The sequence below is a fragment of the Asterias amurensis genome, chromosome 3 (assembly GCF_032118995.1).
Source record: "Asterias amurensis chromosome 3, ASM3211899v1".
NCBI classification, from domain to species: Eukaryota; Metazoa; Echinodermata; class Asteroidea; order Forcipulatida; family Asteriidae; genus Asterias; species Asterias amurensis.
The window spans coordinates 12417044-12443411 of record NC_092650.1 but is presented as its reverse complement, the minus strand read 5'-3'; the positions used below and the strand labels follow the sequence as shown (position 1 = coordinate 12443411).

The 26368-nt window shown below is 38.2% G+C and overlaps 1 protein-coding gene across 1 annotated transcript; it reads left to right on the top strand.

The window, feature by feature from the left end:
- Window positions 1–756: 756 nt before the first annotated feature.
- LOC139935278 (uncharacterized) lies at window positions 757–24181 on the top strand. The gene is made up of 14 exons (XM_071929792.1): window positions 757–1324; window positions 9644–9799; window positions 11176–11415; window positions 14283–14407; window positions 17846–17937; window positions 18979–19008; window positions 19462–19554; window positions 19687–19803; window positions 20018–20113; window positions 20493–20582; window positions 20767–20880; window positions 21951–21980; window positions 22079–22171; window positions 22321–24181. Exons 1-14 carry the CDS (start codon window positions 944–946, stop codon window positions 22464–22466), a joined length of 1803 nt encoding a protein of 600 aa, XP_071785893.1. The 5' UTR covers window positions 757–943; the 3' UTR covers window positions 22467–24181.
- The last annotated feature ends 2187 nt before the right edge of the window (window positions 24182–26368 follow it).

Here is a 26368-nt window from a genome sequence, read left to right as displayed (position 1 = left end):
CGTAGAAGCCTACATTATATAAAAACGTCATAAGTTAAACGTTCATATGCAAGAAAAACTTAGAAAAGCTCTACAGAAACCGTAAAATATGTCTTGATTCTCGCATCCCTGCAAGTTTTGTCAAAATCAAAATGTGGCGATCGATAATAATAGAATAAATCAATGCATACTCTAACATGTTGTCACTTGCGAAACTGAGATATGCTGGTTGTATTTTACATAGAATCGGCAAAACATGTATTTTAGAGCCTATATTTCTTTTTCTTGTTACTTGTATATAGGACTGTTTTTTTTCTTCTTCTTCAAACCAAAGAGAACAAACGCCATCTCACGCACCGCAATGACTTATCACGCCACTCTTCTTGAACCGAACGAAACTTTGTAATTCTTCAGAAAACGATTTGTTATCATGACACCCCCCCCCCCCCCCCCCCCTGGCGACTGACCTAACAAAGTGTTGTGAGTTTTCCCGATTCAGCTATGAAGTTTCTTCGTGGATGTTTTCGACTTCACACATTGCTATCTCTTCGGAAAAACATTCAAATCCGGCCACGTTTAGCAGATGCGTCTTGTTCAGGAAGTAGCACCGAAGCATTTAGGAATACGATATGCGCTATTGCCGCAAAACACACGAGACAAGGCTACCAGTCATCTCATTCACCGTAATAAATCTTGGTTCTTCGTTACAAACTATACTCCCTGTGAGAAAATGGACTACTCCACAAGCCATCCAATCTGGCTATATTAAGGGAAACGTCAAGATGTGCAGCCGTCAGAGCACGTTCAGAGCAAGAGAAACCAAACTACAGACGACGGTGCAACCAGTCCTAACTAACTTGAGTAACTTGCAGTTCTTTGGCCTCAGCTTAGCACGCTGCCGGTCCAAAACAGTTTGACACCCGCTGGTCTTAACTCATCTATAGCAATCTAATTGTCATAGTGTATGCATGCAGTCCAGACCTTTCAACTCGGGATAATTTCTCTCAAGATCAACATGGCATCCTATCAACTCTTTTTGTGCCTGGGAGTTATTATGAGCAGTTTTCTTTTGCCGATACTTTGTGACGATGAGACCAAATTCACCAGAATAGATCCCGGTACTGAAATCAAGGAAGAAGTGCTGAAAGATGATGCAGGAATTGGGCAAGATGTGGCGAAAGAGCTGGAGCAGCCGGACCAATACACATTGGAGGATGACAAGAAAGCTACTGCTAAAGAGCCCGATGCTGGCATGACAGAAGATAAGAGAAAGGATTTTGGATTGGGGCACACACTGGAAGGCAATCGAGATCGCTCCAGATCAAGGAGTCGTGGTTATAACCAGGTAAGCAAAGACAGTTTAGCAGCAGCTAGTAATAATTTATACATAACCATTATTGACTCAGTATTGTAACCCAGAGCTATACGTTTACAGCTAGTAATATGTACATATATATAACCATTATTGACTCAATACTGTAACCCAGAGCTAGCTATAAGTTTTGTAACAGCTAGTAATATTAATAACCAGTATTGGCTATATGTATTGAACCCAGAGCTATGTTTAGTAACAGCTAGCGATATATAACCATTATTGGCTTAGTATTGTAACCCAGAGCTATAAGTTTAGTAACAGCACAAAAATATATTATAACCATTATTTACTCAGTATTTTAACACATAGCTGCACGTTTGGTAACAGGTAGCGATATACAACCATTTTTGACTCAGTATTGTAACCCAGAGCTAGCTATTTGATAAGTTTAGTAACAGCTATTTGTTATAACCATTTTTGGCTTAGTATTGTTACAAAAGGCTATAATTTTAGCAACAGCTAGTAACCATTATTGGCTTAGTATTGTAACCAAAGGCTATAAGTTTAGTAACAGCTAGTAACCATTATTGCCCCAGTATTGTAACCAAAGGCTATAAGTTTAGTAACAGCTATAGTAACCATTATTTCCCCAGTATTGTAACCAAAGGCTTTAAGTTTAGTAACCATTATTGCCCCAGTATTGTAACCAAAGGCTATAAGTTTAGTAACAGCTAGTAACCATTATTTGTCAGTATTGTAACCAAGATGTCACAATGTTAATAGGCCCGGGGCCACGGTTGTTCCCTCGTATTCCATGGTAACCCAATCCTAAAAAAATGGTTCTAATGGTCGATTGCGGTGCACTTGCTGTGTGACCATGACAGGGATACGTGACGAGCCAGTGGACATAAAAACCTTTTCTAACAAAATGTCAAAACTTTTGTCATATTGGGAACACATGCGCTTTCATTGCAAAGAGATCACACATGACCTTTGACACGATTTGTTCATTGTCTTGAAAAACACTATTATAGCGGAAAAGATTGTTTTTGTAAGGGTATGTTGAGGATGGTGGCAGGCTAGGTTGAGACGGAAAATCCGGTGGACAATATTGAACTATTTTACTTTTAGACCCTTCCACTCCATAGCACGCACAGCTTTACTCGATAAATTCACTTCATAAAATATGGCAATCTAAGCGGAACACACAACAGTGAGCTAAAGACAGACTGAATATTTGTCAAATAAGTTGTGTTTTTGGCATTGAATCACAGTGTGACTATGGTAACGGAAGGGCCAATGTAGTTCAACCTGGGCATGTATAAGGATGGTTCAACCTATAGTTTACGTTATAGGCTAAGTGTTCAATGTCTGGTTTACGTTGCCTCACTTAGTATACACGATCAAGGTTTTCATGTTGACCCCAATGTACAGTTTGTGACACCTTGGACCGAAATCCACCTATTTATAGACAAACTTGTCTACGCACGGGAATAAAAACAAATCCGTGTACCGATAACATGTAACCCCTCTTCCTGTTAGCCCATGTGTGTCGTTTTGACAGCTACCCAGAACGGATCCCAGTCAGTGTCGTTGTACTGGTACTCGTGTACTCAAATGTACCACCCCAGCTTTTTGAATCTGGTGCTGGAATAATTAGCACCACTGCTTTTACGAACCTATATTTTATAAATTCACTCTCACATGAACGGACAAATTGGAAAGGTCATAAAGTGTGGCATATTATGTTTAAACAATTCCGTAAGCATTTTGCCCATCCAGCCTGTCTGCGCTCATAATTCGGCACCAAGCTGTGCCTTGTTGGCAAGCATTATGTGCACTGCCATACGCCCGTTTTTTGTTCACATGGGCTGGGTCGAAATTTTTCCCCCGCACTTTATAATTTTTGTTTTCAGGATTCTTTTTTGTTTAATCGATTGAGAAAACCAAACTTCTCCATTGAAAATCACAATGTCGTAGTGCAGAAAACCAAAGCGGTCAGCAGCCGATTTAATCCTATCTCGTGATGGGACGAGTAACCTATCCTAACTTAGGATGGGTTCAATGCGTCTTAGGTCTTTGGATACGGAACCTAACTCGTCCCATGTCCTAAGATTAATCTTTAAGGCACTGGACAATATTGGTAAAATTGGTTATTACTCAAACGAATTGTTGGCGAAAACAATATATACTTTGTAACGAGCAACGGAGATCTGATGATATTGAGAAACGACTTCGAAGTAACGTAGTTTTTTTTAGAAAGAAGAAACGTTTCACTTAAGTATTCGAAACCTATTCTCTCGCAAGACCAATTGAGTTCAAATTTTCACAGGTTCATTATTTTGTGCAAATGTTGAGATACACCAAATGAGAAGACTGGTCTTTGACAATTACCAAAGGTGTCAAGTGTCTGTTAGTTAAAGAGTTTGACGAAATCGATTCCTGGTGGGCTTGGTCGGCCTTGTGTACGTGTTCTCCGTGAGACTATGCATGCATGATTGAACTGGCTACCAGAGACGTTTGTCGTCTTCAAAACAATTGTTCCATGTTGATTCCTGTAAAGGCAGTGGACACTATTGGTAGCCACGCAAATAATTATTAGCATAAACCTTACTTGGTAACGAGTAATGGGGAGGTTGACAGTATAGAACATTCTGAGAAACGGCTCCCTCGGAAATCCGTTTTTAAAGTACGTGATATGATCATGAGCTCCCGTATGTACTCAACGTCCATGTAATCACAGAAGCCGCGGTTGCGTGAGGCCCACTCTTTTTATGAACCCACTCTTTCGTGTCAAATATTGGCTCTGATTGCATGGACAGAACATTAAGCACTTCCGGTCCTTTAAGCGGGCCCGGACTCCAAGCGCCATTTTGCTTCACATACCGCGTTCGCTAATAAAGACCAACAGAAACGGCACTAGTTTCACCACTTTCCTTTCCGCTTTCCTGTCGTGCAATGAATAGAGGAACAAAGCTCTGGAAAAGATTAAATTAAAGTTGTCTGCCGATTTGTTCGCGTTTAGAAGATATTTCATATATCAAGCACACATTGTCACAGAGAAATTAGTATAACAAAACCAAAAACTGTTTTTATATATCTCATTTGGTAGTATTTACTCGAGTAGTATAGCAATGACTTATCACAACAAACTAGTGACGCGAACAAAAATCTGGCTGTTTTTACTGGAGGTCTAACAAGGAACAACAAACACGACTTGATGAACACGTTACGATGAACATGTCAACGACACACGCATAAAGCCAACGACATCTTTACTTTTGGGTTAGGGTCATTAAGAGGGACTCAAGTTCACATTGATATTGAACAGCAGGCCCATACGGGTAGAATTGATTCAATTTGTGCGGTTAAATCAAAAGAAAATAATATGGTTGTGATATACAAATGAAACATTCAACTTCGAGAAATGAATTGACTTGTTCTGCGAGCGTTCTTGTTGCTGACCGCATCTTGTTGGGTTCTTTATTTGTGACAGTGGGTGTGCCATCCTCTGGACCCACTGGAGTCCTTACTCTATGTCTGGACAGACGCTTCTTGCAAGCATTATGGGATGCAGGCATCCAGCCTCTTTAATGTACCGGAATATCTCTCCCTGAATAAATTACATTGCAAAGGTCAATGCTATAGTGACCCACTTGGAACGTCTTTTAACAATGAAATCTACGAAAACCTTCGAGAGCGATCTTTGGACCAATTCTGAGAAATTTTGTTGATCCAGATGTTTGAATGCGGCGGAATTACATTTGGATTTGAAAAGACGATCTGGCTTACAGCTGGTAAGGTTCAACACTCCTTGGACAGTATGGTGACGTAGATTGCAGACGAAGATCCCCTATTCATATTCTAACAATGCTGGAGGAAAGTAATATCAACACATCTAGGAAGTGGGAATCGAAACTTGGCGGAGACAGTCTTGGGGACCAAGGATATGACATCAGCATTTTCAATGACATAAATTCAATCATAGAAAACAAGTTAAACAAAAACACTGTCTTTCAGTTCTTAAAAAAAAATATATCAAATTTTATACAACAGTATCGGGTATAGAAGGTTTTACTTTTCGTCGCTTCATGGTGTATGTTGAGTATTTATGCTAATTGCTATTGTTTGTTCTCAACTCAGTTACCAACGTTGCTAAAGTATTGATCACTTTTATAGTTTGTGTAAAAGTTGATAGATTTGACACAGGTGTGCCAGTCATACGCCTCAGTAGCGAGTGTTATGCGGAACAGACCACATGTTTGGATATTGTTTAAAAATTGAAATTTAGAGTTCCAAATAATCCATAGTGAACGGGTAAGTAGCCGGATTTTCTGTTATGGGCTTTTTGGATCATATTGAGTTGTTTAAAGAGTCTCCTTCATAATGGACCGACTATATAAACTGCTCACAAAAAGTAAGGAAACTTTTTTCAATCCGGTATATTTGTTATTATTTAATACTTTTTTTGTATATGGTATGTATCATTGCAAAGCTGAACTCCTCCTCTTTAAAATGATACCACAATTGCAATGATTACATGTTGCTGGACTTGACCACGTTAATGAGAATGAGACAAAGTCACAAATCAAATGTGCCAAAATTAGCAACATTTTTGTGTTACTGTATGAATTGACACTGTAATTCAAACAAGCAAGACAACTTACTGATCTTAATCCACTTGATTGAGACAATAAATTTTGTATAGGGCAAGACAACTTACTGATCTTAATACACTTTATTGATACAAAAAGTTCAGTAACGAGTGGATGATCCGAAGGCGTTGATGACAGCATGGCACCTTCTTCTCATGCTGCACACAAGTCTTGTGATGCGCTGATGATGAGGAATTGGCGTTCCATTCTTCATTAAGGAACCTGGTTTGGTCAGCCACAGTTGATATGTTGGTGGTTCTGGCGCGGACAGCGAGGCCAAGCTGGGCCACAGATGTTCCATGGGATCCAGGTCTGGACTGTTATCGGGCCAATCCATCCGTTGCACCTCAACATTTTTCAGGCAGTCAGTCACCAGTCGGGCTCGAGGGGGGCAAGCGTTGTCATCTTGAAAGATGGAGTTTGGTCCAAAGTCTGCAAGTATGGGACTGCATCCGGCTGTAGAATATCTTCTTGCAAATACCCATCAAACAAGGTATTTTTCCATGAGATGAGGGTAAATTGTGTCCGATGAGTTCACTGGTGAAAATCACTGTGTAATGGTTCTGAAAAGCTTGATCGGTTTGATTAATGAGCATTACCTATTGACCATTCACAGACAACGGTAATTTTGGCACATTTGGTTTGTGACTTTGCCTCATTATTATTCATGTGGACAAGTCCAGCAACATGTAATCATTGCAAATGTGGTATCTTTTTAAAGAGGAACAGTTCAGCTTTGCATTGATACATACCATTTACAAAGAGAGTATTAAATAATAACAAATATACTGGATTGAAAAAAGTTTCCTTACTTTTTGTGAGCAGTTTATATAGGCAATACATTTCATGCACAATTAATCATGTTATAGTCTTTTTGTGGACTTTTGATTTATGTATTGACACCAGCCATTGTGGGATTATACTTGATTTGTTGCTAATGGGAACTGTTTTATAAGTTTGAATCACTCACCAAATGGAAACTTTAGATCAAGGTCGCTGTATTCAGCACGCACGTGTAGACCTCTCGGTCAGACAGTGACTAAAAGTATTGTGATTTGTAACAGCTGTTATTAAATATCACAATCAACGAACGTTGAGCTGCCAGAAGAAAAGTTAACAATGAAAACATTTAATTTACCTTGATATTTAGTCTGTTTTAACTTATGATGTTATGTTTATTTATCAAGCTAACTCAAGCAAAACAAATTCATTGTCATCCACTTTTTTGATATCATTAATTCGTTTTTTTTTTGTTTTTGTTTTTTTAAATGGCGAACGAAAGAGTAGTTTTATTTATAAAATAAAATTAGAAATCCATGGTAATAACTAAAAATAAAATTGTCGGGGTATGACAGAGTATACGAATAGCAAAGAAGACAGCAAAACAACTGAATTAAATACAAAAAAAATTAAATGAAAGAAATAGAACTCTAATAAACGAGATGAAAACTCAGTATCAACTATTTCGGCGTTGGGCCTACTTTATTTGTAACGATGAGAATTAAAGGCAGTGGACACTATTGGTAATTGCTCAAAATAATTGTTATCATAAAACCTTTCTTGGTGACGAGTAATGGGGACAGGTTGATGGTATAACACATTATGAGAAACGGCTCCCTCTGAAGTGTCATAGTTTTTGAGAAAGAAGAAATTTTCGACGAATTTGATTTCGAGACCTCAAGTTTAGAATTTGAGGTCTCAAAATCAAGCATCTGAAAGCACACAACTTCGTGTAACCAGGGTTATTTTTCTTTCATTGTTATCTCGCAACTTTGACGACCAATTGAGCTCAAATTTTCACAGGTTTGTTATTTTATGCATATGTTGAGATACACCAAGTGAGAAGACTTGTCTTTGACAATTACCAATAGTGTCAATCTGCTAATTGTGTGTGATTGAAACATTTTGTTTTCATCTTTTCTGTCAGTTTGTGGTATATACTAGCTCTCTATAACGCTAAAGATCTTTGCTTTTAAGCCCCCACCCCCTATAACCGTCCCCTATATCGGATCCTCAATCACTCTAGAAGTTAACTTAGGTTTATTAACATCAGTGAGTATTCGCATAACTAGTTAATTTACTTTTTTGCGTCATTCATGAATGTATCCGGGACATTTTCAGTCCAAAACATTACAATAACTCAAACACTAATGTTGCTGTCATTTTAGTTTAGTTTAGGGGTTTGTGAATAGTAGGCCTAAATAATAAATGATGATTGAATGATTGAACGAGTATAGACTCGTTGCAAGTCAGTAATGATAACATTAGTCGTTGGTTCGTCCCACTTGACTGCACTAACATACCTGTCGAGCCAATAGTTCCATCATTCTGCAAAACACTTCGAAGAAAATATTTACGTATGTATGAACCAAAGTTACGCTCTATGGTTTTTGAAACACCTCGAATAAATTTATTTTGACGAGGAAGACATGTCTTGCAAATTGCAAAGATACTGGAGTACTTCAGTTCATATTATTATGTTTGGCCATTAGGGGGCCCGAGTTGGTCTTTTAATTAACTAGACAAATTGAAAAGATTACCATGTAAACACAAAGGGGGGACATAAATCGTATTTTTATTATTAACGACTGTCCACAGCTGTGGTCGTCAATTATAAAATCAAATTTATTATTTTGTTCCAGTTTAACAGCCTCAGATTTGATATAATTGTTGTGATTTTGAGCCACAGTCGCTAGACTAAATCCAATACCCGAGACTTAGTGTAAGTCTTGAAAACTGCCATAACAACACAAGTTATCTATGTCACTTTAAAGGCACCATACTTCCCGTATAGCCTTCAATACTGCTGTCTGCGTTATCATGTCCTCTCATTACAACTCTCTTACAATGGTTGAACAGCTGCCGCTTAAAGTAAGCACTTTCACCCTGCCTCCACTCTGATCACATTGTCAGAATGTTTTCCGTGCCCCCTCATCGGGGAAGAGTTAATTAGTTTTGCCAGTGAAAGATATGAAAAATGAGTTGAAACCAAGATAACACCGTGTATATTTTGTTTGAATTGCTTTTCAATCGGAAATGAGCATTTTATGCAACCTCCATTAAGCACCAATTTAATTAATGACAGGATGACCATGCGGTGTTGTGCCTTTTGCTAACGTTGAATTGAAAGTCACGTTTATTTCCGTTAATTCCAATCCAAGGAGCGGCCTCGCGGTGATGATCAAAATAATATGCGTAATATTCAACCAAAAAAAGGTCCGGTCGGTCCTTGTTTACATGTTTTTCATTCCATCATTATTTGGCTAAATAAAAACTCCCAGCAAAAACCTGCACCCTTATTATAAAACATTTCCTGTTATAGTCAATTTCAATGTTCCACAAATTCGTAATGTTTCATATTGGACCAAGATACTTTGAAATATGTAATTAAAAGTAGGTCTACATAGTAATCAATGAACCAATCAATCAATCAATCAATCAGTCAGTCAATCAATCAATCAATATATAAGTGAATTAAAATAACACGACAAAACTACAAGAAAAAAAAACGGAATAAAAAAGGGACAAAAATCACGTATCTCTCTTAAATTCACAGGTGTTCGATACCGCATGCAACGTGTTAAACCTTTGCATTATTTTGAAATATGAGACTTTTAATCATTGATATTTGTTCTTGATTCCCTTGTGGTTTATTATTTGATATGGTTGAATTGTGTGTTTGTTTTTGCTTCAGAGGGTGAAGACTATCGTTCAACCAGTAGCAGCAAAGCAACGACCCAAAGCCCCCGTCCAAGTTGGCATTACTCCCCGCATGGCAAGAATGCTTGTAGCTATGCATAATAACTACAGGAGAAATGTACCTGGACCCGCAGCAAATATGGAGGAAGTGGTAAGCATTTTGGAGTTCGTAATCAATGTTTAGAGACAATGTGATTTATTCTCAAGTTGCCTGTTTCAGGAAGTGGTCCATTGGTCTATTCCTTACAAATAAGAAATGTGCTAATTTGTAAGTAAGTAATGACCCATCGGGTCTGACGTAGCTCCAGACTTTAGTTTTTAAAGGCAGTGGACACTATTGGTAATTACTCAAAATAATTATTAGCATAAAGCATTACTTGGTAACGAGCAATGGAGAGCTGTTGATAGTATAAAACATTGTGAGAAACGGCTCCCTCTGAAGTAACGTAGTTTTCGAGAAAGAAGTAATTTTCCACGAAATTGATTTCGAAACCTCAGAATTATATTTTGAGGTCTCAAAATCAAGCATATGAAAGCACACAACTTTGTGTGACAGGGGCGATTTTTTCTTTCACTATTATCTCGCAACCACGACGACCATTTCAGCTCAAATTTTCACAAGTTTGTTATTTGTACATATGTTTAGATACACCAAGTGAGAAGACTGGTCTTTGGCAATAACCAATAGTGTCCAGTGTCTGTAAAGATCTTTCCCGCCTAATTCACAACCGCAACGCGTTGATGACGTATTAAACTGAATAAATGAAAACAATTAACTTTCCATGTATAACAGCTTTTTAGGAATCCAATATGAACGACTGAGCTGAAAGGAATGACTGTGGGTCCTTTGAAACCATAGGAAACCATGTTGACGAGAAGCTTTAAGTGCACTCTGACTCTGAGTGACACTGCACAGAATAAGTCATTGATTTAGCTTTGAGAGTGCCAGGAAAACCACGTCCTGCTCAGCAAGGGGGTCACCCCTAACCACATGGGGGTGTCAGGGTTTATAGTTTGCTCCATGCAGTTCCTTTTTTCTTCTTTAAAAAAAAACTGAAAATGAACTGTCTTCATGGCTTCACTTTTATATAAAACCCTATTTTAAAATTCATGCAAAATTGCAGGACATTGTAACATTGCGATAAGTTCTGGATGTTTGCTTAGTCAAATGAACTGTATAGTTATACAATGAACATTTAGGCCGAAGTATAGGGACAGACGGTTTGTCTCACTTTGCCATGTGTGTGTGGCGTCACGAACTATATTCGCGATGAAATAATTCTAGGTCGTCAATCTTGCTGGTACAAATGTGTGGGTAATTATTGTTTCTTGCTAAAGGACACCGCTTGCCTTGACCGGGATTCGAACCCACATTCTGATGATCTGACGTGAGCTTGATATGACGCAAGGCCGCTCTCTCAAGACATGGGAAAGTTGCAGTAAACTGAGAAAGTTATTTGCACTTTAGTTGTAGGTTTTGAATATAACTTTCCTTTGATATGAATGTGTTTTCTTTATTCTTCTCAGACATGGGACGATGATCTTGAATCTATGGCTGCGGATTACGCGAAGGAATGCATATGGGGTCATGGGAACCCTGACAACATTACACCATACCAACACGTAGGGCAGAACTTGGCGTATAGCAGGGGTGGTGCTTCAGCCTCTCCAATGTATCTCATCTCACATTGGTTCAATGAGAAGGAGAACTATGATATCAATACAGACTCGTGCGTACCGGGAACTGTATGTGGACACTACACTCAGGTACGAACACAACAATGCCCTTACCCAACATTCATTACTGGCGAAGCCCTACCATAATATCGCTATTTCCATTATTATTAACTTCGACTTTGTAAACAAAAGGAAGCCTTCATAATTTGGCAGAGGGTTTAAGATGGAAACGAAGCCGGGTTCCTAGCTATATAGTTGGCCTATTATAAGTTCCGGAAAGGAAATGCGTGGTAATTGTTCCAATGTTTCTAACATTAAAGGCAGTGGACACTATTGGTAATTACTCAAAATAATTATCAGCATAAAACCTTTCTTGGTGACGAGTAATGGGGAGAGGTTGATAGTATAAAACATTGTGAGAAAGGGCTCTCTATGAACTGACGTAGATTTCGAGAAAGAGGTAATTTTCCACGAATTTGATTTCGAGACCTCAAGTTTAGAATTTGAGGTCTCGAAATCAAGCATCTGAAAGCACACAACTTCGTGTGACAAGGGTGTTTTTTTATTTCATTCATATCTCGCAACCTCGACGACCAATTGAGCTCAAATTGTCACAGGTTTGTTATTTTATGCATATGTTTAGATATACCAAGTGAGAAGACTGGTCTTTGACAATTACCAATAGTGTCCACTGTCTTTAAACAACATTTCCAAAAGGTTAATATTCTGCTGGTGCTAAAAACTGGTGCCTCAACAATTAAGTTTGCTTTAGGGTTATTCCTTTAAAAATTTAATTGACCTTAAGGAAGACGTCGACCCTAAAATTGATCGAAGTCAACTCTCCGATGAGGTATTTGTTTTTTAATCATTGAGCCTTTTTCTGGAATCAAGCCATGGGCCTACTTGTGATTAAAAACAATCCAGAATGTAATATAAGTCGTGATGGAGACAAATTGTTACCGTCAGACTCATCACTCTTGCAATGGTAACTAAGAATCAGAGTTCGGCATATGCTCTTCATTTCCGTTCTACTGTAGTTTACCGAGCACAACTCATCAAAATATCAGGTGATAAAGCTTATAGCTTTGAAGAACCATAGGAAGAGCCAACATGAGAAACCTCGGTCCAGTATCAGCATTCAATAGTACTATCCATTCTACATTCTACAAGGCCAATTGTCGTTATCATATTATAACAATAACAAACTGTGTTGTTTTTGCTGAATTCAGAAGGAAGCCTTGCAGTTTACACAGTGAACTAACTTAGATTTATTTGTCACCAATTGTATAAACGTGCATTGTTTTACAGCTAAGGTCGAGCTGTAACGACTATATCAGAAATCCAACTTGATGTAAAGCCTTGAAACAGACACCAATCGACCTAAATGTCCGTCTGACAAGCAAAATCGACAATGTTTGAAAACTCTGCTACACTTGAATACCGGTTAACCAAGATATTGAAACAAGCATGCAACGTTTACACAGAAACGCAACTTGCACTCAAGTAGTTGAACATAAATTCCTCCAAGTTTTGTATTTTGTTTGTTTCCCGCGCTTGTTGGTTTACCCTGTTCCCTTTGAGAATGAGGTATATCCTCTGCATATATTGGATTCAAAGAAAATAAAGTTCATATGACTGTTCAATTTCAACTTCGGAGGTCGACAAGAATACGGTTATGTTTAATGGCGTTTTGAACTTCTTGACATCCTACCTAGGTTTTGTATGCATGCCACAGCATTTACTCCACATGTGGGCGGTAATCCATGCTGTTCGGTGTTTGTGCACAAATAATGAAAAGACAAGAAAGTTCAAACTGCCATCTTGATATACCGTCTTGTTTACAACTTGATTAAATTTACACTGGGGTCATAATAGTATTTGAAGCGGTTCGCAGTCTCATCCATCTATCCGATGCAAAATAATGTTGGCATGCTTGAAAATAATAAAATAAGTTCGTTTCGCTGAGTATAAAGGAAAGAAATATACTGCAGATTAAAGTATTTTTTAAAGGATATTGCTTCTTCTTGACCAATGTCTTGCAAAAATGTCACGGTTCGATTCAGACGTGCGTAAAAAAGCTCTTATCTCCCACTGCATACGCGGTTTGTATTTCAATTGGGGTTTCCCCGAATTGTATTACTCTCCATTGTTTGTAAGTTTAGTTTATCTCTTGTTTTAATTCTGTCCATTGGGCATCTCCTCGTGACTTTCGCTCCGTGTTCAAGTATATATTGTCGATGACTTCATGGTATATAAAGGCAAAGTATACCTTTGGTTTTTTGAACCGTTCGACTGTTTTAATTATAGGCCTATATAAATGTACGTGTATATAATGAAACAAGAACATGTAAACATTCCATTTAAAAGTCGCGTTTTGAGATATCGCAGAAATTCCAGAGCGGTTTTTTTTTCACGGAGGAATAATAATTTTCGATAAGAACACAGCGTCTAAGAAATGTTACCGCGGCAATGCTTCTAAGATTCAAATAACTGACATCATTTTACATAACCACATTAATTAAACAAAAGTATTGCTCAAATTGCTTTATACTATCGAAAGTTGCGTATAAGCAACCAAATGTTTTGTTGCCGTTAATTTTAAGATTGATTATACAAACGTATACCTTCCCTTTAATTATATTATTATCATCTGTTTAAGTTCTTCATATTGGTGATAGAAAAAAATCACGAGGTATGAATATAGAATTCAACATAACTGAGTTACCTGTTCATGTTTGTTGTGTTGTCATTTAGCCTTCGAGAAAGACTCTGCTAGGGTCGAAACGTCAGGCCATTAACTATTTGTTTTGCATTTATACCATCGGCTCATTTGGTTGGTAAGTTGTTTGCAACAACTAATTCAATTTTCTCAATATATAAACTTATGAATTTGTTTTAGTTGTCATGTAATACATAGTTTTTGAACTGATGAATATGTTTTTGTATGGCTTTGACAGATTGTTTGGGCTCATACCAAGAAAATTGGCTGCGCAATGCACTTATGTCCGGTTCTACGTGATCCTCTGATAGAAGGAGCCAGCTTTAAGAATGCCCAGTTGCTTGTCTGCAACTATGGACCTGGGTAGGTATTTATCTGCTTATCATGGTCATATCACTCGTTGAAATTATTTCAATTGGTTTATTCCTTACAAATAAGAAATGTGCTAACTTATAAGTAAGTATAATGGTTCATCGGGTCCGACGAGTCACCAGTTCCGACTAACAGTGACGTAGCTTCAAACTTCTGTTTTTAATACCACGTCTCGATAATGTTGAAAGATTTGTTCTATGTTGGCGTTGTTTCTGTGTTTTGTGGTTTATTTTTTATATTTTTAAGAGGGGTGATTTTGTACTTAAAGGAACACGTTGCCTTGGATCGGACGAGTTGGTCTATAAAAAAGCGTTTGTAACCGTTTTTTATAAAATGCATATGGTTGGAAAGATGATGTAAAAGTAGATTACAATGATCCGCACAAACATGCCTCGAAATTGCATGGTTTTCCTTTTACTGTGCGAACTAACACGGTCGGCCATCCATAAATGGCCGACCGTGTTAGTCGACGAGGTAAAAGGAAAACCGTGCAATTTCGAGGCATGTTTGTGTGGATCATTGTATTCTACTTTTACATCATCTTTCTACTAATATGCATTTTATAACAGACGGTTACAAACGCTTTTCAAGGACCAACTCGACCGATCCAAGGCAACGTGTTTCTCTCACATAACAAGTCTGTGAAAGTTCACTTCCTAGTAACACTACGAAAGTCAATGACAAAATGTCATCAAATCAATTGGGTATGTAAAGAGAGGCAGCATAGGCCAGACTACAACTATTGTCATCTGCCTAATTTTTATCAACATAACGGTAGGTCTTCCCTATTTGCAAAACACACGTATAAACAACCTTTAGCGTTGCCTGTAAAGGGTTTGCCTAACGCAAAAGTTGCACATTTCCACCTGCCGTGGATATCACAAAACCCTTCCTAACTTAAGACTAATCTTAGGACTTAGGACGAGTCCCAACCCTGCACTGTAGCATGCAGACCTTAAGATTAATCCTAAGTTAGGAAGAGTTACTCGTCCTAACTCGAGATAAGACGAGTCCTAACTCTTTGTGAAATCGACGGCACCTTCTCAACACAAATTCTATCGAACCACGTTAAGTTTGAACAACCAAGTGGTTCCATCTTCCTAACCGTTATTCAACCTTCAGCATTCTATTAGATGTAATTTACCAAACCTTTTTGGCGGGTCTAATGGTTATAATGAAGTGATTGCAAATTTAATGACGCTGACTCTCAGTGAGGAAACAGTGCATCCGGGGAAACAATGGAATTTGTTTTCAAAACCCGTGTCCAATTTGCTGTCATTGCCCCTCTGTATGCATAACTCTTGCTTGTAAATCTTCAATTTATTTTTCAAAGAAATGTCGGTCTACGTGCGATTTTTCAAGTTCCAGCATAGACCTGGCTTTACTTACATCAACGCTTTAAAGGCCCTTTTTACATTCTTCATGTGTCAGCCTAATCCTTCTTGCCTCCGTGTGTTATACTGTGCATTCATGTTACGGAAAAAGACAACAATTTGCCCGTGCACCCTGCGTAACGCGGGAAATGTTTATTTTAGGGCAGACGTAATAAATTACGGTGTGGTAAAAGAGAGATAATTTTTATGTTATCACGAAAAGTTTCGGAGCGCCAGACATTTTGAGTTTCTTGATAAAATATAGTCCATACAGGTTTGAGTGATTTCAGGACTAGTAATGGGGGCGTGTTTTGCCGTCCAAGGCAAGATAAGCATTATTCAAGTTTATATGGCCAAACTGTCCCACATTAAAGGAACACGTTGCCTTGGATCGGTCGAGTTGGTCTTTGAAAAGCGTTTGTAACCGTTTTTTATAAAATGCATATGGGTAGAAAGATGTTGTAAAAGTAGAATACAATGATCCACACAAACATGCCTCGAAGTTGCGTGGTTTTCCTTTTACCTCGTCGACTAACACGTCGGCCATTTATGAGGGTCAAAATTTTGACTCCCATAAATGGCCGACCATGTTAGTTCGCACAGTAGAAGGAAAACCACGCAATTTCGAGGCAAACTTGTGTGGATCATTGTATTCTACTTTTAAAACATCTTTCCAACCATATGCATTTTCTAAAAAACGGTTACAAACGCTTTTGTTTTGACCAACTCGTCCGATCCAAGGCAACGTGTTCCTTTAAAAGCTAAAACGTTCGTCTTTTATGTAAATTTCTGCTGGCATAGTCACTTGCTGTTATAAGTACCTTAAGGCACCACTAACATGTCATTGCATGCAATGTATTTATGGTGTGACGTTGGCTGGTATTGCAGTATACTTCCCCATGCGGGTTTAAAATAAAGTAGCGTTATATCCTAGTAAATATATTAGTTTGTAAGGGACACAACCGAAGACGTTATATCTCACTGCGGTTTGAAATTATTCGAATATTTACCCCTTGAAGACGAAGACGCAGAACGCACCTGTGTACCATTTCCACCTTTCTGTGAGTCTATGAGTCTATCATTTTGACTCCCAAAGTATGGACACATATATAGGTGCGTGTCAGTGCACTGCAGGTCCATATGTCGACCGGGTCGCATTGCATGGATGTTTTCTAGTGTTATGGTTTTACTTTGAATATCCTCTGTCTGAACTTCCCCCGCCAATTATTATTTCATAAGCTTTAAAGACATTCCATGTTGCAATGTTTGCACATACGCTGGTTATATTAACGCGGAGTTGTGACGATTAGTCGGCCGATATGTATCAAACTAAAGTGGGGTATACGACAATCCCCCGAAACAGTGAGAATAGTTTGTCACAGAACTCTGGAAAGTACTGAGCGTGCTGGGAGGTGCTTCATACAAAAAGATATGCAAATATGATCCTTTCTTTATCCCCGATGCAAAATTAACATTTATTAAAGGAAGTGGACAACATTGGTAATTACTCAAAATAATTATTATCATAAAACCTTATTTGGTAACGAGTAATAGGGATATTTGATAGTATAAAACAGCGGAGAAACGGCTCCCTCTGAAGTAATGTAGTATTCGAGATAGAAGAGTAATTTTTCACGAATTTGAGTTTGAGACCTCAGATTTGGAATTTGAGGACTCGAAATCAAGCATCTGAAAGCATACAACTTCTTGTGACGATGTTCTTTTCTTTTTCATTATTATCTCGCAACTTCGACGACCGATTGAGCTCAAATTTTTGTTATTTGTCACAGCTTTGTTATTTTATGCATATGTTGAGGTACACCACAACATATCAATAGTGTCCACTGTCTTTAAAGATTGTTTGTGTTTTTTCCAGGATGGAAATTTTGAGGAAAAATCATTATAGGCCCTTAATAAATTCGTTGCCGATAAGTTTGTATTTGTCATATATAAAGGAAGACGATTTATTTTATTTCATTAAACCACTGTGAAACAAATTGTGAGAAATACAAAACCCCCAGAATGAATTAGATTTGGTTTTATTTCTCTTTTCTAGAGGGAACGTGAATGGCCATGCACCTTATCAGATCGGAAAACAATGCAGTCTTTGTGCTTCAGGATTGGGGAACTGTAAAAACGGACTTTGCAGTAGGTTACATTCCCATTATTGCCCATAGGGTGCGTTCGTTTAACTTCCCTGGGTCGACCCCGGTGTGTGGCAGGCTTTTTTTTGCAGGACGAACGTGGGTAATTGTCTGCACACGTTCGTCCTGGAAAAAAAACCCGTCGCACACCGGGGTCGACCCAGGGAAGCTAAGCGAACGCACCCATAATATTAGCCAAATATAACCGGGCTCAGGGTTGATAGGGATCAGAGACCCATTTCCGGGTCAAGTTGGCAAAGGTTTCGGGTCAGTCACTGTGACCCCAAGAGGCGCTATCCTCTATGGTGAGGTAGGCCTATTGGAGCCGGAGATGCAATTACATACACATCCATTAACATGTTACTGCAGTTCCGGTCGGCTCCACGGCATACACCAACAAGACACCCCCTTAAAGGCAGTTGACACTATTGGCAACAACTCGAAATAATTATCATCATAAAACCTTTCTTGATTACGAGTAATGGGGAGAGGTTGATGGTATAAAACATTGTGAGAAACGGCTCCCTCTGAAGTGCCATAGTTTTCGAGAAAGAAGTAATTTTCCACGAATTTTGATTTCGAGACCTCAGATTTAGAACTTGAGGTCTCGAAATCAACCATCTAAACGCACACAACTTCGTGTGACAAGAGTGTTCTTTTCTTTCATTATTATCTCGCAAGTTCGATTGCCGATTGAGCTCAAATTTTCACAGGTTTGTTGTTTTACGCATATGTTGAGATACACCAACTGTAAAGGCTAGTCTTTGAAAATTACCAATAGTGTCCACTGCCTTTAAAGTATAACTAGGGTAGGGGTGAGGCTAACTTAAGCGGGACTCATCATTTAACTCAAAATTTGACAAGTTTGATATCAGTAATTGTTCGAATGTGAAAAGAGTTCTCGCATAGGGAGGGCATTGGATTTGTAAGTACGTTTAGGCCACTACAATGGCAGCGAAACTTTTATGTGTTGATGGTAAGGGGGCCTTGTTTAATGGCTCGTAATAATCTATAGTATAAATATAGTTTTATTTTTCTGTTTCAGGTGGCTGTTCCTTGCTTGACCAAGGATGTGGTAAGTTTTTAGTAACTTTTCACGAATTAGATCTGTAGAGGAACTCTGAGAATAAGACCTTTGCGACCTTCCCCGTATATTTGACCTGACTCGTCTATAGGGGCCTGGATTCTCAGTCTGTGGTTTTCATTTTGCTCATTTTGACTAGATAAGTTTAAGTCTTGTTGAGGGTTTTTGTAACTTGAAATACACGGACTTAAACATTATATTACACTGCACGTAGTTCGAACGTGAAAAGAGTATTTCAAATTATCTGACGGTTAGTTCCCCACCGAGACCCCATAGCTGGAGTCAAACTGGTCAGAATTATAATCTAGATATTTTAATTTCAAAGTTGCCTCGAAGCTTCACATTCAGTGACCTCCAGCTTCCACTTGGGGGTCTCGGTTTTCCAGTCCGATTGTTATTATGAGACCATACCTGTATTTATTGGTCAACCTTTCTTTATTACAGAATGTCGCCTTGATTGTCAGAATGGTGGTAGTATAAACCCCGATGCGTGTAAGTGTGACTGCCCTGCAGGATGGACCGGAACACTCTGCCAAAGTAAGACTCATAATTGGATTCAAATACTCATAATATAAATTCCTATTAGGTAACGTTTAAAGGAGATTTATTTTACATGGTTTATCAATGAACGGTTTGTGATTTTGGTGTACATTTTTGTTAATCCTATAGATGTTTGTAACAATACCCATCCATGGTGCGGAGACGGATGGCCCAAGCAATGGTGCTTCCTTGAGAACGACGCTAACCCAGTGGAACAGCTATGTCCAGCACTTTGTGGCGTATGTGGTAAGAAAGGGTGCTTCATCTACAAACACAAACAATAAATGGAACTAGGCCTAAAGTCAATTAATTAACGAGCTAAAACGATTAGATTTTGAGTAATGTTCTTTTTGTATTGCAGTATTATAGAGCAAAGCATTTCACCGCCTTTTCATCACTCCTGAATCGTTTCTGATTTGTTGCCATGCTTTTTTAACTACCTCTTGATTGTGAATTCCAGAGTGTGGTGGTCCCGATTGTGTGAATGGTGGAGTCAAGAATCCAGACTCGTGTATGTGCGACTGTCCCAAACCATGGAGTGGTGCATCTTGCTCAGGTAAGTGCCTTCGTCAAGAAGTTTTAAAGCTACGTGGTTTTACCTTTGCGATGAGGCTGACCATTATTGGTAACTGGTTGATGTATACAAACTGCATTAAACCAATGAGTCAGGCATTGCATTTCTTTTCTTGAGGGCAGGGGGTGGGGCATGCCAATGTTTAGGGGTGTTTAAAATTATGATACACCTTGACCCTGGGTCGGATTAAAATTATACTCTTTTTGATTTACCGCTAATCATCGCCATTTGATTGTAATTAAAGCCATTTTGGTGGTTTTCTCTTACTAACTCCTGTATGTTAATTTGTATTATCAGCTTATTCAGCCAATGAAAGCCACCATCATGGTTTAACACTTTGCTTTCTCGTGATTTATAACAGAGTGTAATATCCAGTGCATACATGGTACAATGGATCACGCAAACTGTCAATGTACGTGTAATGACGGATGGATGGGCGAATCCTGCGCAGGTATGTCAAAATATAGAAAGTATCATAATATGACGGTTTTGAAATCAGTTATGAAATTGTGACATGCCGTCAAATTAAGTAATCTATGAAGAACTTCTGTTGAATCTTAGTTCAAACCTTTGTCTTTGCTTTGTTAACCCTTAAATTTGTCATTGTTTTAAGATTGGTCATATTTTTTTTTCAGAGCGCTGTGAGAATACCAACAAGGTGTTATGCCATCGGGGTTGGTATCCAAACTGGTGTGATGCTGAACATCCATACGTACTCAAATACTGCCAGGCTATGTGTGGCGTATGTAGTAAGTATTGTCCTTGGGCCAAACCCACGCTATCAAGTATCAGTTTGTACGACGAATGTAACAATAGTTTACTGTTTTATAAAAAATGACTCCAATCTCACAGACAACCGCCTATCATCTTTAAAGTCACCACACAAAAAGCAGCCAGTAAAATGTGATTGCCGCTATTATCGCTATACTCTGATCCAGGTCATGGCTACGGTTCATACCTAATTTCACCCTTCCTTTGCTTAGCTTAGTTTACAATATTATGTAAAATAGTGAGATGAAAATGAAATACAGATAGTATGTATCATGTTTTACCTTATAATGGTCTTCTATGTACCCTGGACAGGGATGTTGATACAGGCGTAGGTGTCCCCCCCCCCCTATATCCCACAGTCGAAACGTGCATCCGTCCGCGATTGTTCAAGTTCAAGTATGTGCAGAAAGGATACAGTATAGAAATGTTCAATTCCACCCACGTGTTTCTTTGGGCTGTGGTCTTGGCTGGGATCTCTGCTGTGGTCTCGGCTGGGGTCCATGGCTGGGGTTAGATGAGTAATAGGAAGGGTCGACATACAATGTGCCTTATATTGTGCCCACAGTAACGCCCCTTGTGCTATGTTCTGATAAGAAATGTTGATGTAGTTTTCCACAAGCCATGACATGATGTGACAGATTCGAATCTCAGTCATCCTTTTTAGGCCCAATTTACCTGCGTCATTTTGGGAGTGATTATCCCTGTGTGTTATTCTGGATTTTAGGCGACGATGGCTGCGTGTGACGTGTATGAAAAACATGTGTATCTCGTATTAGATATATGTATAAACAATAACATTACGCTATTTAAATGAGTTGATATTCAGGAAATGCATTAATTAATCATTTGCATCATTTACCATTTACCAAAAAGCAGCATATCCACCAAGCTGGTTCTATAACATTAGTCTTAGAAATCAGCAAATCGAAGCACTTGTAACGTAATGTGTTCACTTCTGTACATATTCCACACTGTGCTTCAGGGGATCATCAAAGTGAACACACTTTTTATACCAAAATGTAATTTACGTCTCGTTGTTTTCCCACAGATCCTGTTATGGCAGCAGAACCAGCTGGGGGTACGTAATTACCGATTACATTCATTATCCAGACTGTATCATAATGTATTATGAGGCCATGAATTTCAATTTGTTTTTAATGTTGTTTTCCTTTGTAGATTGTGATGTGACGTGTTACAATAATGGCGTGGTCAATCAGCAGACTTGTCAGTGCGAGTGTTTGGACGGATGGCATGGGGAGGACTGTACAGGTGAGACACAACGACTATCACGCATCCACCCACCACTACCCTACCACTGTAACGGGTTATCAAATAATAATCTTGTTTCACAAAATGTTTGAGCGTTTTAATAAATAAAACACTTGATTTTAAACTAGTGTTATTTTCCCCTATTGTAGTGCAATGTGAAGATCAGTTCCAATACTGCGAGTGGTCAGATGCTATCATGTGTGAGAATAATGAAGACTTCGCTGTAAACTTCTGCCCGGTATCCTGTGGCAAGTGCAACCCCAATTTACTCGGCGGTTCGTCACGCCTCGTCTAAAAAACACATATGTTTTTCTCCAGCGACAATCGTGGGCGTTACATTTGTAAGTCGAAGGTCATTACAATAACAACACTGACAGTGGTGACAGACATGATTCCTAACACGTTTTTGTAGCAATGGATGGAAGGTTCGAGAGCTCGGTTACATGACAGGAACCGCAAAATATAAGTTAACTGAAAGAAAGAATTGAAATTTGATGGATTTACAGCTCAGCACTAACGATGGTAACTCAAATAACTTGAATTCCATCTTTTTTTTTTAAGGGAACGTACACGTTTGGTAATTACTCAAAACAAATACTAACTTAAAAACTGACTTGGTAACGAGCATTGGAGAGCTGTTGATAATATAAAACATTGTGAAAACGACTCCCTCGGAAGTAACGTAGATTTTGAAATAGAGTAATTTCTCACTAAAATAATAAAAGACTTCTAGCTAGAAGTCTTTTATTCCTATCTGGAGCATACCAATTCATCCAACAAGGGTGTTTTTTCTTACATCTTTTTCTCCCAACTTCGATGACCAATTGAGCTCAAATTTTCACAGGTTTGTTATTTTATGCATATGTTGAGATACACAAAGTGAGAACACTGGTCTTTGACAATTACCAATAGTGTACCTTCCCTTTAAACCACCTTCTGCAAAAGAAGTTGTTAGTTCTTAAGCTCGCACCTGTCTGGATTCTTGAGCACAGATATTCTGTGTTGGTTTGCTGGTAGCGCTAACGTGATTTACAGTGATGGTATATACTGACTGTTGTTAAGTGGAGTGTTGTACATGTTAATCAATTGAAGATAACTATTTTTGTGATTAGTATTAGATGTTGCACGTACCAGTATAATAAACATGACTCTACATCAATGGGGCATACTATTGTAGCACTGTACTCTCCAGACCAACACCGCTCAATCAAGCAAACTATCAGGGAAATACACCTGTCTGTCGTGCGTGGTTATTTATTGTGTAAAAATTATAGAAAAAGCAAAATGTTAAGTGTATAATTATATTTTCAAAAGTTATCAAGCTGTTATTATGATTATTTTATTTCTAAGTCACATCTTATTAGTGCACTGTAAAAAATATTGGGCGGCTTGTATTGTTAGGTAAAATGAAATACTACGTTTTTTGTTTAACATCTTCCTAATTATGGGTAAATTAACTGGCACTCCTTTTGTTTTAATGGAAAATATGGTATAGGCCTACATCAACTATCCAAACAACGAAATATGTTCCTTTTCTGATTTCAAAATCGTTAACATTTTAGGAAATAGAAGTGTAAACTGAAATTGTTGTGATTAAAACTAGTCCTTTATTCTGGCTACACGGCATGGTTGTAACACAAAACAGCATTGAATACCATAAACAGAAACATAGCCATGAAGCAAATATTTGGTGTCAGTTGCTAAGAAATTATTCCAATTATGACTCATAGATGGTCGGTAATCCATAAGTTGAACACAATCCCCCCATCAGTATATATTTATAAGTTTCATTGTAGTTACTGCGCGATTATGTACGGCAGATTATTTGTATAATTTTATTCTTTGTATATAACGTCTTGTCTGATAACTGTACATTCGAACCAAGGGAGGCCAACTCACAACTCATATATCAATGTTTTCATATATCATAGCTCAAACCATGTCGTATCTGTTAATAGTGTCTATTATATTACTGTTTATTATGAATCAATAAAATAGTTGCAACATAAATTGATATGAAGACACGGATCTTATCATTTGATGCAAACTTGGTTTGGTTTTGCTTCATCTCCCACAGACAGTAGCAATTGTGCTCCCACAAGTTACGGAATGTCGTGCCACTGCCAGAGAATTGTGCCTCACAATTTAAACCCGCTATGTTTGTATTACTTCATTACTTCCTCTGACTTGCATCTTTGTTAACAACACAACCTCGTACTGGATTGCCGTACGGTGATTGGGTTTAAAGACCCTATCTAATTACGGTGGATGATCAAACATATACTGGAACTTCGTTTCCTTTCACGTCTTAAAGCAAACATGTCTTAACCATTTAATGTCCTTGCCTTCAATGCAAGACAATACGGGGGATCACTTGGATTTTTAGAACTGACAGGCATGGGTCACAACAGGGGCCCATACAACACTGAGGTATGCTGAACACCATGTATGCGCTTTCGTCTCTCATATCTCATTTGAACAGTTTAATTTAAAGGCAGTGGACACTATTGGTAATTGTCAAAGACTAGCCTTCACAGTTGGTGTATCTCAATATATGCATAAAATAACAAACCTGAGAAAATTTGAGCTCAATCGGTCATCGAACTTGCGAGATAATAATGAAAGAAAAAAAACACCCTTGTCACACGAAGTTGTGTGCGTTTAGATGGTTGATTACTTCTTTCTCGAAAACTAAGTCACTTCAGAGGGAGCTGTTTTAAACCATCAACCTCTCCCCATTACTCGTCACCAAGAAAGGTTTTATGCAAATAATTATTTTGAGTAATTACACTGCCCTTAAGCTTCTACGTATGCAGCCAATAATGATGAAATTTTACACATCGTCTTTCCTTATTTTTTTAAAATATTTTTTTATCGTTTCCTGACTAATTAGTTATTGTCAGACAGCTCTATTATTTGAAAATTATTGGAAAAGCGGAAGTTTAAATTAAATTTTGACGGGCAATGCATCATTCTGTAGTGGACACTAATGGTAACTACTCAAAATAATTATTAGCTTAAAACTTGGTGACGAGTAATGGGGAGAGGATGATGGTATAAAACATTGTGAGAAACGGCTCCTCTGAAGTGACATAGTTTTCGAGAAAGAAGTAATTTTCCACAAGTTTGATTTCGATACCTCAGATTTAGAATTAGAGGTCTCGAAATGAACCATCTTAATGCACACAACGTCGCTCCCATCTTCGACGACCAATTGAGCTCAAATTTTCACAGGTTTGTTATTTTATGCATATGTTGAGATACAACAAGTGAGATCTTTGACAATTACCAATACTGTCCACTGTCTTTAAACAGATTTCTACAAACAAATACTTTACACCCGGTCATTGTCCAGAGCACCAGGGCCAGCATCTTGAAGGACGAACCAGTGGTGCACTTAAAATACAAGGGCATTTTCAATGACTGGACGCCAGTAAGCAATTCAGAACTAATGCAATTTATGATTTGTCAGTTGACAACACTGTCAACCAACTCAACCGAGGGTCATGCTATAACTAAATTGACTATTGGAATTCTAACCATTCTGTTTGGAAGGTTCTATATTAATTTACAAAATGAAATCAGATTCACAGTATGCCCTCCTATGATCAAAGGTCTTATGTTTAAAAAGGGAAGGAGGATTTCGTGGGTTAAAAACCAAAATATTGAGATATGTTTCTGAATTGAGTTTGGAATCGTCGCTGGAGTATCATGTGTTTTTAAAAGGATTCAGATACTTTTTCAAAATGTCCACAGATTTACGTTAAACTAACAGGGATTGAAGATAACGATAGGGGAAAGCTTTTACATGTTAAAACTGAGACGAAAATTATTACTTTTACTCATTTCTCAAAAACTACAGCACCTCAGTAAGTAAAATTTCAAGGGAAGCTTTCTACTATCATAATCTTCAAAATGTGTAAGTTTAAGGTAAATCTGTGGACATTATGTTTTTTGTTAGGAAAAAGTACATACCCTTTAAGGAGAACGCGGAAACATTTTTTTCATCCGTGCTGTAATTTTTGGAGACAAACGATCAATGATCTTTATAACTGTCTAATTTCAATACCGCACAGTCGATATATAAATTACGTATACCCAGAACACTGCAGTGTAGACCTACAACGATGCGCATTCCAGGAAACAGTGCAGTCGCATTGGAAAAAAAACATTAAGACAATTAACACAATTAGCTGC